The sequence below is a fragment of the Cyprinodon tularosa genome, unplaced genomic scaffold (genome assembly GCF_016077235.1).
Source record: "Cyprinodon tularosa strain WSP-4 unplaced genomic scaffold, ASM1607723v1 ctg6, whole genome shotgun sequence".
NCBI classification, from domain to species: domain Eukaryota; kingdom Metazoa; phylum Chordata; class Actinopteri; order Cyprinodontiformes; family Cyprinodontidae; genus Cyprinodon; species Cyprinodon tularosa.
The window spans coordinates 590,746-606,117 of record NW_024039340.1 but is presented as its reverse complement, the minus strand read 5'-3'; the positions used below and the strand labels follow the sequence as shown (position 1 = coordinate 606,117).

The 15,372-nt window shown below is 38.4% G+C and overlaps 1 protein-coding gene across 1 annotated transcript in view; it reads left to right on the top strand.

Moving 5' to 3' along the window:
- Nucleotides 1-3,414: 3,414 nt before the first annotated feature.
- LOC119797819 (neuronal PAS domain-containing protein 3) overlaps nt 3,415-15,372 on the top strand; it is a 464,035-nt gene continuing 452,077 nt past the window's right edge. Inside the window, 1 exon segment of the mRNA XM_038307041.1 lies at nt 3,415-4,190. Within this exon segment, the coding sequence (XP_038162969.1) occupies nt 4,006-4,190 (185 nt within the window). The 5' untranslated portion in view covers nt 3,415-4,005.

The window sequence follows — 15,372 nt, the reverse complement described above, 5'->3', positions numbered from 1 at the left end:
AAACCATCAGGAAGGGATCCTCGGCGCACTCTGGTGGGCAAGCCTCTGGATCCCAACAGAATCCCTCTTTCATTTATGGTTCTAACACATAGCCAGTAGGGCGTGTGTTCATAAACAATATATAACAATCAAAATAATATCTGATTAAATAAGATATTTGCCACCCCTTACGGGGAGGGCAAAAAACATATTAAATTGTCAGAAATATAAACTCCCAGCTGGCTGGGAATTGAATAGAATACAAATCCACAGCATTAATGTGGCATCCAACCTGGATGGGCATTGAACATTAAAATCACAACATGGGTAACCCAGAGCTTAGATTAAAACCATTAACGTTAGGTACAATGTGTTAGCGACGGTGGATACCCAAAAGAGGTACTAAAGTGGATTCCAGAAAAGAAATTAGTTTGTGGAACTTGGGATGTCTGTAACATGTGGTGGTGCGCTGTCAACAATGGTTCCATTCAAGGTGCGCCATCACTATTTTTCCTTGTGATGTGTGATCATATACTAATTGCAAAATTGTATCTTCTTGGCCGATTTCTGGAACTGTCACCATATCCTGAACCTTTATCATGTTTTGCTTCATATGTGGCCCATCCAGATAATGTTACTTACGGGCCTATTGTTGTGGTGTTACGCCACTGAATCGCATAATGGATGTTGGTTCGGTCGGTGAATTGACTAACGACCAGTACTGATGGAGTTATTTCAACTCTGTACTTGGACTGATGGACTGACAAGGCAGTAGCTTGCCTATAGTAGTTACCATAGTGACAGTTCATGTTTACAATGTCTTAAGATGATTAAACAGTCGCGCTACTTGTGGCTTTTTACACCTCACGGTTTAGTGGGATATCATCTTGCTACAGTCAGTTTCACTGTAATTTATTTTTGTTTATATCACAATTACAGCAACGAATAAATCAATAAAATACAGAGGACACGGCCTCTGCGACTTCATTGGTTGTTACGGCCCTGATTGCATTGACACAGGAAGCATGTTTTACATACATACATACATACATACCAAAGTACCACTTTACTTTGTTAAGTTGGGTTGCATTTTGGGCAATGTCAGCTTAAGGTGTCTTCTAGGAGATACTGGTCATCCAAATGAAATCACACCTCAAGTTAGGTATCTATCTATCTATCTATCTATCTATCTATCTATCTATCTATCTATCTATCTATCTATCTATCTATCTATCTATCTATCTATCTATCTATCTATCTATCTATCTATCTATCTATCTATCTATCTATCTATCTATCTATCTATCTATCTATCTATCTATCTATCTATCTATTTGTCTGTCCGTCCGCCAGTCCGCCAGTCTGTCTATCCATTCATTCCCTCCATCATTCCATCAATCCATCCTCCTAAGGAAATAATTAATAATTATGTCAGACTTTTAAAGAAAGAGAGAGAGAGAGAGAGAGAGAGAGAGAGAGAGAGAGAGAGAGAGACCGCCTCTGAACATGACTTTATTCGAGAGTCCAATCTCACGCAACTCAGTGAGCGCAGCGAGGATAGTCGAGAAAGACTAGGCTGGTCTTCAACTGGGATCACATTAGAGAGCATGGGCGTAGGTTTGCATAGGGACCATAGGGACATGTCCCTACCAAAATTTTGAACCGTCCTAATTGTCCCAACCAATAATTGGATGTGAGCAACATGTTTATAATTTACAGCAGTAGTTGTTGCAGCAGTGGCTTCTTTTCCTCTCGCAGCTCCTCTGCCTGGTCTCTCCTGTCCTTTTCATGTAGCAGCGCATGGAACTGTGCTGCGCTGTTTAACTCCACTCTCATTGGTTGTTCTGCCTTAAGTTCCGCCTTCTCTCTCTCTGATTGGCTGTTTTCTAGTCCGCGTGTGCTTGGAGCACAATATTGAAAATATATTCACACTAGAATGCAGCGGTTACAACAATTAATATTAGGCTACAAAACTAGTCCCAATTAAAAAAAAATGAATATCATGTACACTAAAAAACAAAAACATTTTTTTTCTTTTATAAAACGAAATATTCTGAGTCAGCCAGGAGTTCTGAAGACTGCTAGAAAAATGAGCAAATAAAGGCTGTAAGCCATCAACATTTCTGATTCTTAGTCACAGCCAATTAAAAAAGAAAATGTGAGGGTTTCCTTTTTACTGATATTAAGTTGATATTACAGTTTTCATTTTTTTGTTTTTATTTTTACAATTTTGATATAATAACTGATCTAAGTGGGTTGCTCTGTGGGGAAAGGCACATTTTACATTTATATTACTGTATGTTTTAAAGTCTCTATACTCCAGTTAATGATGAATCACGTACTAAATTAGTTGACGATTATTGAAATAATCAATTAATATGATTCATTTTTTTCAGCCCCAGATGAAATACATGAAATTGGCTACACAGAGTAACTACAGCCCAGATGTTCAACTTTTATAGTGAAGTTAATATTTTAATGAATGTATTATTTTGCTTGATACAGAGAGAGCATAGTAGGTACAAATATTAGAGTGGGGTTTAACTCTGCACAATTCTATATCTTCAAAAGAAAATACTGTATTTACCTTCTCTCTTAGTCGTTCAAATGAAACCATTTTCAAAGTGGAAAACAGTCCTAATTCCACATTCATCAGAGCCGGTGATACTTCAAACATTGATAAACAGCATCTAATGAGTGTAGAGCTTATAACATTTTTATTAATGGAGCAAAATGTTGCTTTTCTCTTTTAACAATGAATTCCTCTTATCAGTACGGATGCTCACATCGAGCATAAAAAAGGGCATGCATATTGCATAGCACCAATGACACCAGACTGATAGTGTCCCTACCAAAGTTCAAATCAAACCTACGCCCTTGTTAGAGAGAAAAGACCTTCTGTCTCATAGTTTCACAGCACTGAAACTGAAAGGCGCACAAACATATCATTAACAAAAACGTCAGGTGTTGTACAGATTCAAGGAGAAACTACATCTAATTTTACTTTGTTAAGAAAGGTGACACAAATTCATCATGGGGGAAATCCAAACTAGACATACTTCCTGTCGTTGTCTTTATTTGTTTTATTACTATTACACTTCTAGAGCCTAACCGACTGTTACATAGAATCAGTTTATAATTAAGAGTAACCTAACAAAAAGGAAGAAAAGTGTGCGTATATATATATATATATATATATATATATATATATATATATATATATATATATATATATATATATATATATATATATATATATATATATATATATATAAACCTAAACCAGAGCTACAGCTTCCCTCCCGCTCCCCTGTTTCTTTTTCGTCCGTTTGTTTGGGTGTCTGCTGCTGTGTGTAAGCAAAGACACAGAAACATGACGCACACACGCAGCCGCGCATTGACATACCGACACTCGCTGTGTTGCACCTCATTGGCGAGCTGCTGCTGCTGCTGACTGACCGACTGTCTAATCCAGGCTTCTCCAGCTTCCCTGCAACAACAGCCAGCGGGCACCACAGGGAGGACGATCCGGGAACTGGATGCTTCTAGCGGCGGGGGCTCCGGCGGAGGCACCCGCGTTCTGTACCGGCTGCGATTTCAGGGTCCTGTCAGCCTCGCTTCGGTGAAATCAAGACTTTTCCCATTTGTTGAGTTTCAGAGGAGAGTTGCAAACAGCGCATCGGATACCGGGACTATTATCCTACCTGTGGCAAGAGGAGAAGCAGCAGCAGCAGGAACATGTTAATAGTAATAATATTAATGCTGACAGACTATGTTTTTGAATTTTTACAATAGATAAAATCCCTATTGTACTTTATGCACCGCGACCAGGATCCGAGCTCTACTCTAAAGTTAGATTTGAGGGGGAAAAAATAAAAGGATATTGCTGTTATGGTCTGTGTTTGAATTTTATTGGTCAGTCCAACACCCATTTCCTCAGTGATCTCAGTGATCAGTGGCATTTTTGTTGAAGAAAACAGATCAAACAAAGGAGATTAAAAGAGCGCACGAGAGACAACCAGGACCATGATCAGGATCTTCCCGGATTTCAGCGTCCAGGTTACAGCCTCGGCGACCGGAGGAGTCGGGTCTGGCGGTGGAGGAGGTGGAGCCGCTGGGATGGTGACCGGACCTCCGGTAGGTCGAGTGCCGGTTCCGGTACCTGGAGCATCGAACGGGACCCCACAGGGAATGTCCGCATACCAGCAAAGGTGAGTGGAGACTCAGCTGGATTGTCGACCTGTAGCATCATAGTTGTGGGAATAAAAATATACATATATCAGAATGAACACATTTTAAATGGCACATTAAAAAGTGGATTTAATTCTGCTCACACAGATCTATACAACCTTAATTTTACTGTTCCTTAAGTGTGTTTTCCTCAGGAGCAGTTGGGCATTTTTAACTCAATGGATGTGTACAAAGGATAACTTGGGGTGATTATCATTTTTATTTTTGCATCCCGGTCAGAATATTAAGAAATTACAGATATTTGTTTCCATCTACCTTATGGTTCTGCATGCATAGAGTACTTACCTTTTCCTTAACAAAAAAAAGAGGAGAGTTGCACCTGTTAATCACCTGTTAAATCATAAGACAAATTTACCATTGTGAACATCTTTATACTTTTATTTATCATTTTAGAAATGCTTAAAAACATTATGTGTGTTTGGAAAAAGTGGGATTTTGAGAGCTGCATTTTCCAAACTAGACAAATCGACAGCATGGTTGGATTATTGCACATTCTTAGGGTTACCTGTATAGATAAACCCGTGGAATCTGGAATTTCAGTGGGAAAAATGGGAAACGATGTTTTGCTTTTCAGTTCTAAAACATATGACAAAATGCATTTTAAAGATGAAAGATGAGTGTTGTCAGAAGAAAAATATCAACGCTGTCCTTTACTTTTCAAATTTCCTCCCTGCTTTCAGTAAGAACCATAACCCTTCTGTTATGGCAGCTTTTCCCCTAATAATCTAAATGCAAAAAAGGACCAAACAAATCTCCAACATACACTTTTACCTTTTTACCTCTAAAACCTTTCCTTGTCGACAATAATATCAGAGTTATGGAAAGTATTTATGGCATAAATCACGGCAGGTACCGCAGCGAAACCATCTCACCTCTGTTACCAACAGAAAGGCAAATAAACAGATATTTAACAAATACATTTTTTTTTCCCATTTCAAATGTTTAAGAAGAGGTGATGTATTTTGGGGAATTTGGCCAAAATCTGTTTGTACCTTTATTTAAGTTAAATTCAACTTAATTGTCATTTGAGTGCCAACAGGTCTTTCAGAATCCTTGTAATCTTCTCTAGGGTCTATTCTAATTATTTGCTTGTTTATTGAAATATTTTTTTGGTGTTTATATTAGGTTTTTCAACAGCAATAAAGGCACGTTTAGTCTTTGCAGCTCATGTCTTTATTGCTTTGCTGTCGAGCCGGCCTTTTTCCTTTTTCTCTGTTCATAGTGTTTCCCCTATCAAACAGCTGGGAGCTAATGTGTTTACATATTATGCTCCATTATCCACATCGCCTTTGTTCGACTACTCCCAGTAAACAGAGTTGACATGCAGAGACAGGGAGCTTTCTCTAAACTGGGAATAAAAACATACAGCCACTCTCCAAATGCCATAGTTTCACTTTGCAAACTACCAGCAGGAGCACGGATGTCTCGATCTCAAAGATAAAAAATAAATAAATGAGGAAAACGGTTTTATACTATCGCAGACCCCTGAAATGATCTGCCGTAGAAATTTGTTGGGAATTTGAATGCAGTCAGGTCAGATCACGGTTGAAGCGGTGTCAAACCTATGGCCTTTCTGTTTTGAATCAGATATAACGATCTTTGTTTGAAGTCTCCTCCAGTCTGTCTATATGTTGGCAGAAAATAAAAGGTAAATTAACAACTGGACTACTGGTAGCTTGTTTTTTTTCAGTTTCAGTGAAAAAAATCATATCACATTTTTTATTTTGTAGCAGCTGGCAAAAAAAAAAAAAAGAAATAGAGCAAGATAATAGAATGTGTTGAGGACTTTTAGATTCCCTGGCACATGTTGATCTAATGGGGAATTGGGCTCTAATTGAGGGACAACCTGAACTCAGGTTTCTCCATCGACTGTCTGTATTTTCTGCCACTGCAGCACCTGTAGCCCTGTATGTGTGCTGATAATAGCATGCTTTTGACCTTGACAGGTCATTGGTGCAGGGAGAGGGAGGACCCTGGGCTTACAGAGCTGCATCCTAGGGGTTAATCACACAGCACACTGAACAGGTGATAAATAATACATCAAAAAGGTGCAATTTATATGTAGTGGAAAAATTGTGAAAATGTGGCAAGTTTTGTAAGATAATGAGCAACATCTGAGTTGCAAATATATGCATCGTGGATAAAGTATAATATGGTGGTCTAAAGCATAGAACATGAGTACATACTTGTTTTACATTTAGACTGCTATTTATGTATCTTGGGCTATTTCTGCAGGTCTTAAAACCTTGAAATCGAAGAGCAATGCTTATTTACCTTTACCTCAATAAAGCAGCAGAATAAAGATGGATTTTCAAATGAGCAAGGAAGACTTATATCATGTTGAGTTTATTTAATAAAGAAGAAAGTGGAATTGAATGAAGTTAGAGTTGAAAGTATTACTCATCATACCTTTGCCACTTTTTCAGGTAAAATAGTTTCAATAAAAAAAAAATAAATCATGATCCTACATTAACAGCTTAATCTGAAAAAACAACTATAAAGATGGAAAATACAAGAATAATATTATATATAAAATCATATAACACACACATTCTCGTCTTGCTATATGTACTGAGGACCATGTGTTGACTCCAGTCATTTTCAACCCTTTCCTTAACCCTAACTATTACCAGTTTAGTTTAGTTAACCCTAAACTAAACCCAATTAGCACTAAACCTTAGCAGGTTTGGGCGTGAAGACCAGAGTCCTTAATTTGATGTTGAAATGGGAAAGTGGTTCTCACTCTGATGTCAAAACGGGAGCCCATACACTCACGCACACACACAAGCTGAGTCCAGATGTTACTGTGTGGCATTGTTGCGGCTGGGCTGGAGAAAATACTAGAGATGCGGGGTGTCCCTTTTTCCCCATTATCAGCCAGAGGAGGGAAAAGTGCTTAAAAAATCTGAAGGACTTTGACTGGAGAGACTGCTGTGCAGCGGGAAGTCTATGGCAACAGAAGCCGGGGAAGCGGCAAGATTGAGGAGATTTGATGCGCCTGTGTATCCTTCATTTTTTTCTGCTGGAGCGCATGCTGGAAATTCTTGTGAAGTGCCAAAGACACAATGCGTGTGCGACAGATAAGCTACAGATAAAGAGACGGACAGACGGAGCCAGGGCAGCGGCATCTAAGAGGCATCCACCCCCGGCTGGCTCCCCTCCTCATGCCGCTTGGCATGCTCGTGCGGCCGCATCCTTGCCCCAGCATTCACCCCCACGAGCCGTTCTTTCCACGATCCTGAGCGCCCAACCTAGGGAAGGACGCGCACACGGGGAGCACGCACGCGCTACTTTCAAACACAGATATGGCTTTTGTCTTACCACGCAGAGCATGACGCATTGCTGTCAGGGCGCCGCACAGCGCCGCGGCTCTGTGTCAATATAGAGAGCTAAGAAGAGGAAGAGGGAAAGTAATAAATCCAATTAATTGTTAGAGGAAGATGGCGCCCACAAAGCCCAGCATCCACCAGGACCCAACGCGGAAAGAACGGTAAAACGGTTTCAAATTTGTACGTTTTTCTTCCTCAATGCATGCTGCAGGTGGCCCGGGTTTTTTTTTTTTTTTTGCGGGGGTGGGAGGTGGGGGGCTGCTGGGATTCTACCCTCACCACAGGAGAGTCGAGGCGTGCGTGTTGGCGCGCGCCTAAGACAGACAGGCATGAGGCTGGTAACAGCTCGGAGACACATGACTGCTGTTGCTGTCACTGCTCTGCTCTCCTGTAAGTGTGTGTGTGTGTACCTGTGTGCGCACTGTCCTGCTGCTTGGGCATCACAGGAAACGAATCAGGCAATATTAATGTCGATATGTAGGAAGGTGTGTGTGTGTGTGTGTGTGTGTGTACACTGACCAATTCATTTCCTAATGCTCTACTGTGTGTGTATTGGAATATTATGTGCAGGAATTTTTACAGTTTCCCTGTTTCTGTGTGCAGGGGCGAGTTTAGGAAATTTGGGGCCATAGGTAAAAACAGGCAGGGGGCCCTCTGAATTGAGAAGACAACACATAAAACAGACCAAAAATGTTAATAGGATAGACATCCATTATCTGTTCCAGGTTTTGTCCCTCTCTTCTTTTCCCTTTTCTTCTTGTTTTCCTCTCTATGTTTTGTACTCAGCTGACTTTTCATGCTGTCTCTAAAGGAATGAAAGATTTTTTCCAAGCTCTAAGCTCACTTAGCTGATTGCTCCTTCCTGTGTTTCCAAAAAGGCAAAAGTAAATAACCCAGTCCTTCTTTTCACTGCAGACGAGCCATGATCTGCTTATCTGTTCTCCATTTTTTATTTGGATGAAATAATAGCTGCATGAATCATGACAGCAGACAAGATAGAGGAGAGCAGGAGGCGGGGTTAACAATCTACTCGCTCTGGAGAGCAGAGTTTGCTGCTTTTAGATGGATTTTTTATCAAAAACATAATTGATGTGCACAAATAAGGAATTAACCATTGACTTAAACAGAGCTTTATGGGGCCCCAAGAAACTTTGGGCGCTAGGCAACTGCCAAGTATTGCCTAATTGTAAATCACCCCCCTGTCTTTATGTCGCTTTTAACTGTATGTCAAAATATTCAGACATCAAAATGACCTCATATGTGACCCAATGGCTTTGATGTTTTTAAGGTGAACCTTACATTTTCATCACTGCTTTTTAAATCTTTAAGTCTACATTCAGGGGTGGGTGATTCTCACGAAAATGGTCCAACTCGCAAAACAAAACAAAACAAAATATTATGTAAACACAAAACACTGACTCTTTATAAAATAGATCCTAATTTTATTTTTTACTGTTAAATTATAATTTATATGCACATTTTCTAGGTATTTTTAAACATTTTATTCTAACTTTTAGCAAATACATTCATTATCATAACACAATTTCCATGAAGAAATTTAAAAACCAAAACAGAAAAAAAACAGATATAAACAAAAACAGGCAATTTTTAATTAAATGTTTATTTTACTGCAATAATCATTTCATCATTGCAATAGTGATGCAAATTTCAAGCCAATTTTTATCATCATTTTGTGTCAAATCATTACATTGAAAATATAACTTGACCATAGGACCAGAGGTGAGGTATTAACGGACCCCGGTCTTGATCCGGAGCCACCTGCTGAGCGTCTGGCTCCAGGCTGCACATGATACAGATTATCCAATGAGCTGCTGTCAGTCTGGGTTGCTCCTGCTGATACTTTTAGACATAGCAGGCAAACCTGTGGCAAGCCGGCGATGGGAAAGAAGGAGAAGATGATGAGAAAAAGAGCAGAGAAAGTGTGGACGGCAGGAAGAGCTGCAGTGAATTGGTGAAATAATATATCTATATCTATATATATATATATATATATATATATATATATATATATATATATATATATATATATATATATATATATATATGTGTTTATGTGAGAACCTTTCTAAGTTTTGATTTCAATAAGTCAAAAATTTACTACAAAACAGGAAATTTTTAGATTAAAATCAGAATTTTTTGTGAAAATAATGTGGAATTTTTTGAATTTCAACAGTTACAAATTTACTTGTGTATTCTACAAAACGAAAACCAAAAGATTTTTTTTTTGGTGGATTGTTTTTAAATCCGTTTCTATTTACAACTGCCTTAATAGAAAATAATAGAATTATTTATTGCCTACCATACACAGTGGTGGCAGAAATTTGCCTTTGGCTGTCTCACATACAACAATGGAAAAATACATTCAATTAAAATATGAATAACCATTGTAGCTAATAATTCTTTGGACTTTATTGTTTTACTTGGTTGTGGAGACATAATGGCAGTGGGACTTGAACTTAGAACCTCTGGATTCCAAGGTATCCAGTCTCTTCAATCCATCCAGAATTCTAGCTCTGGTTGCTCCAGATGTTGAAGACACTCTAAGGCCAACAGTATTGATCTTTATCACTTTAGTTAAGACATATTAAATTTACAATTATTTTCACTCAATAAGCTTCTGTCTGATATAGAATGAGACATACATTTCTCAAAGAACAATGCAACAATTTAGAGCCTATACTATTCAAAAAAAACTTTTTTGATATTTGAACTATATTATAATTCTATTTCCTCATCAAAATGATGCACCAGGTGGTATAATGCTTGCTTTTTACTCACCTCTGAAGAATCTTCATGAGTTTTTGTTGCCTCGAATTGCCGCAACAAGGCTAGTGTCTGCTTTGAGAAAAGTTTCATTTGGCAGGCTAGAACTTCCAAAGGGTTAAAAAAAGCTGATTTAATTTATGTTTTTTTCTGGTGTTTTAAAATCATTTGTGATGATTTTTGTGTCACCAGGTAACAGGTTAAAAAATACTTTTTCTTAACCTTGTCTTGGTCTCATATAGGATCTCAAAAAATATATGAAAATTTGTGAAATTTTATTATATGAAAACATTTAGAAATATAATGAATAGGTATGAATACTTTAGCACTACACTGTTTCAAGTTAAAGTTCCAAAAAACATCTGGAAACATCCTGGAACAGTTTGTGTGTATTTGGTTTTAAGAACATTTTAATATATATTAAATATTTTTAAAGTCATAGCTTACTGTGATTTAGGTCAGGAGTTTCTAATGTAAATGCCTAGCAAACCTCTAAAAATACATATTCCTATATTTCTGTGTACATAAAGTGAATTAATTTTTCATTTTTAATGCATATTTTTAAAATAATCATTCAATTTATAATTTTAGATGATGTTTTTAAATAATGGAGCATTTAATTATTTAATTGCACATTTTACAATGTAATGGTAGATTATAGGTCATATTGAATAAGGGTTGCATCTACTTATTTCATGATATATTTTGGTCCTTATTTGGATCACCTTACAGTGGTATAGAAAACCATCTCTGACCCCCAACTTTGTTCCACCTCAAATGATTTTGGGGATGCAGATTGGATGCAGGACTGAAGAAGTGAAAGTTTGAGAAAAAAAGTCATACCCCAAAAAGTGAACAGAAAGAGACAGCAGAGTACAAATAAATTTAAAGAGGGCTTAAGAAACTGTTTACATTCTAACTGTAACTAAGAGAGGCAGAGGCAGTGAGCGAGAGCAAAAGTAGTTGGCTGAAGGTCGAATAACTCATGGAGCTGATTGGCTCTCACCGGTGCACCTCTCAGGAAGACTCAAACTCATCCTCAGGCTGGATAAAAACCTCTTAGAACCCAGCAGGAGAGCTTGGTTAAAAAGGGAGGCAGTGGGAACACCTGTCTGGTTATCCAACTCGAGACTGAATGTGTGTTTATGGGTGTGTTTCAGAACCAAACTTTCAGCAAAATTTTATGACTGAAGTTAATTACTGAAGATATTTTATAATGTTCTAGTGCTCATGAGCATCATTTCTTACATTACAATTTTTATTCCTCATTTTTTCTTTTTTAAACCTTTCATATCAGGTGAAGGGCAGAATAAAACCCTTCCAGTTTAATGGTCTTAACATTGCTTTAGGGGTGGTGTCAGCAGGGATTTAAAGATATTCATCCCTGTGCACACTTTATTCTCACATCCCATTTGGTGGTGTTGGTGAGGGAGCCTCCATCTAAACTTAACAGAACTTTAAAAAAGACTTGGTCTGTCATGATTCTGCACTTTTTGGTTTGTTTTCAGTCACATTTTGATTCAAGTATTTCTATGTTTTCTAGTTTATTTGTTTCATTTTCATTTTGTGTTTTTGGGTATATTTCTTAAGTTCTTTAGTATTTCTTGTTTACCCTCTGGGATCAGTCTCCTTCCCCTAGCTCCCTTCTACTTGCTTCCATCCACACCTGTTACTTGTCAACTCATTAGCCCAGTCTTTGTTCTGTCTCCAATATACAGTATACTCTCCCTGTGCAGTTCCTCATCGTTTCCTGGCTCCTTGTGTCTGTGTTCCTAGACGTTTTCTAGTTTGTGGTTTTTCTGTATTTAATTTTTGGATTTTTGCGTCAGTTGCCACCACTTTAAGTTATTAAAACGGCCAGAAACCACTTCAGGTTCCGTCTCTGCATTTGGGTCCTCCAAACCTCCAAACAACCTGATATGTTCAGGCAGTGGCGGCTGGTGAAAAATATTTTTGGTGGGGCTGATATAGCCTAGTGTATGTCTCCAACTAATCCGGAATAAGAATTCAAATAAACAATTGGACAATACATACAATTTAACAGTAATGATTTAATTTACTATATAATAACAGTAACAGTGATGATTTGGGTCACTGTGACGGGGTTCTTTGGCCTCCAAGAATCCAGTCTCAGTCGGGTTACCGGTGTTGGTGATTTATTGTGCTCAAAAACTCAAAACAGGGTGCAAAAGAAACTAAACATACAAGATACTCTGGGCCTCAGCCTCCCTCCAGTTACCAGCAATGTAACAAAGAAACAGAAAACAAAAATTGCCGCTTTTCTTCCCACAGCCCTCATTAAATAGTTTAAGCCCCTACCCTCAGGCTCTCTTATTTCTGATTTCTTCTCATTAATCAGTTTTGTCCATATATTACCTCCACAAACAATTGATGTACAAAAACAAATAATTTTTACAACTTAATTCTTTTAAACAGATTCATTGACTTATTCAATTACACCAAACTGGGTTTGAACCCAGCAAAGACGCAGCCAGACTGAAGATGACAAGTCCCCATAGCATAAACACGTACCCCCCCCCCCCCACACACACACACGGCTAACCCCACTGAAATATTAAGTGTGCACCCTCAGTACGCCAGCAGGTAACCAGGAACAGCTTGTGTGTTTTAAGTTAATGGAGCTACTGGGCTCAGCATGTGTATTGGTCCTCACAAACACAGTATAACAGGAATGTGTGTGTGGCGCGCAAAGTTACAGAGGTTGTTTTAAGCGACGAGGTGGATTCGTCACAGTCACAATAACCATGACATGAAATGTTCATATCCTACAACAGGGATGTTCTTCTGGCAAACGGGTAGATAAATAAGGATCTCACCGAATTTGGTGGAAGCTGCATCTCGTTCGTTACATTCGCCATCTTCCCTCTAATTGTCTGCACCTGCGCTTGGGTTCAGAAGCCTGTTAAAGCGCAGTATTTTCAGCGCCCCAATACCATAAAGTTCCGAGACGCTGATTGGCCATTAAATTCACCTAGCAATAGTACATGATTGACAGATTCTCTGCAAATGTGGGTCAGTCTGATCAGCGCCCCCAGAACAGAGACGGTAGGAGTCTGTCTGTGGAAATCCACAAATTAATGACAGTAGATAGGGAAATGTAGTTTATATAATTTGTTTTGCTTATAGGTACACAGTCTAGAGAGTAAAACTGACATTTATGAGTTAATTTCTAAAAATATATTTTACGTTTCTCTCTTCTTATCAGGGAGGGCGGTGCCCCAGCGCCCCCTATGGGCCGGGCGCCACTGTGTTCAGGCCTGTTACTTCTTTGTTTAGCATCACCTTTAATGGATCAATCCACTAAAACAATCTATTGCCATCCTTAACTCTAAGTACATTCTTTTTCACAGTATGAGTAAGCTAGTTAGGTGGAATTTTTTGTGACTTCCCATCCTTTCTGGGTTTCATTTGGTTCCAATTTAAGTTCCAATGAAGAATTGAGAGTCTTTATTGTCATTGTGTTGCCATCATTTTGTAAAACATGGACTTTAATAATAATAATGGAACTTCATTGATCTCACATTGGAGAAATGTCCCTCTGCATTTAACCCATCCCCTTGGGCAGCAGTGGGCTGCCATTGTGGGGCGCCTGGGGAGCAGTGTGGGGTTAAGGGTCCTACTCAGAGACCACTGATCTCTTTTTATTCAGAGTATTGCTGATTGCCTGTTGGTAGAATGGGGTTGAAGTGAAGCCACTGGCCACCATATTGGTCCTCCCTAGTTAGACCGGTCGCAATGTAAACAATATATTACACTACAGAATCGAACAACGATGATGTTCTAATTTCAGGGGTACTTAAAGATAAATGAATCACTTTGACACACACTTGCTGTTTCATAGCATAAGTAGATTACCTTAAAAAAAAACCATGCTTCACATTGCACAGTCATTATGAAGTCAATGAAGTATATAAATCATGTAATACAACATATTATACAAATCCATCACAATAAAATTAATGTGTCAATGGTGCATAATAAAACAGATGTGTCCAAAGTGCTAAATTGATTATGTACATGTAATAGACATGTATTGATTACATTGTAATGGTAATTACATATTACATTTGATTTCAATATTTTACAGTACATGTCTGTTGTGCTATAATATTTTCCTATTTGCAAATCATGCTTGAATAATGCCATATACTTTTATGCTTTGTCTATGCATTAACTTATAAAAATGTTTGAGTTGCTTTTTTTTTGTCAATATACCATGCTATATGTTTCAGCACGACTTTCTCAAAAAGAAATAAAACAAACACTGCAAAACGACAGCGTCTTCCACCTAATAAAGAATTGCTACATTGACATTTCACTCTACTTTATGTTTTCTAACATTAGACACAATGTCAATGGCTAACACCGTCAACGTCGGTCCGAGATAGCCAGGCTAATGTTAAGCTAAATTCTATGCTATGGGATTCATTGGCTTATTTTCTTGGTAAGTGCATCCATTGACTGTGAATTGACCTGTAAAACGACTTCCGACAGTTGGCAAACTGCTTATTTCTGCAGCCAAATACTGCACATGAAGGCATTTTTACTTTGCGTCTCCGTAGGAGTGGGAAGTACCAGCATGTTGGTCGGTGGCTTCACTTTTTTCGGGCAATCTAGTGAATAAATAGAGATCAGTGTCAGAGACTCAGAGTGGCAGTCTGTTGGAGTGGGGCATGAACTCAGAAGATAAGGATTCCAAGCTCTTTGCCCAAATCACTTGGCCACCACTACCCACTTACCATGCACATAAAATAAACAGACACAAATGGAAAACATTAGAAAGAAAGCAAGCATAAGAGGGGAATTGCTGTTTTAGGGTCAGGTGTCACATAAGGACTAAGATGTGAATTGTTTTTAGGTTAGGTATGAACCTGTATAGTTAGGTTCAGGGTATTGGTCACAGAAAGGCTATAAAAATGTAATGGATTAGGATGGACCCAAAGACAACCCGCAAACAGGTCAGTGAAACTTTAACAGTCTTTATTAAAGTGAGAGGGCGGCACGGACT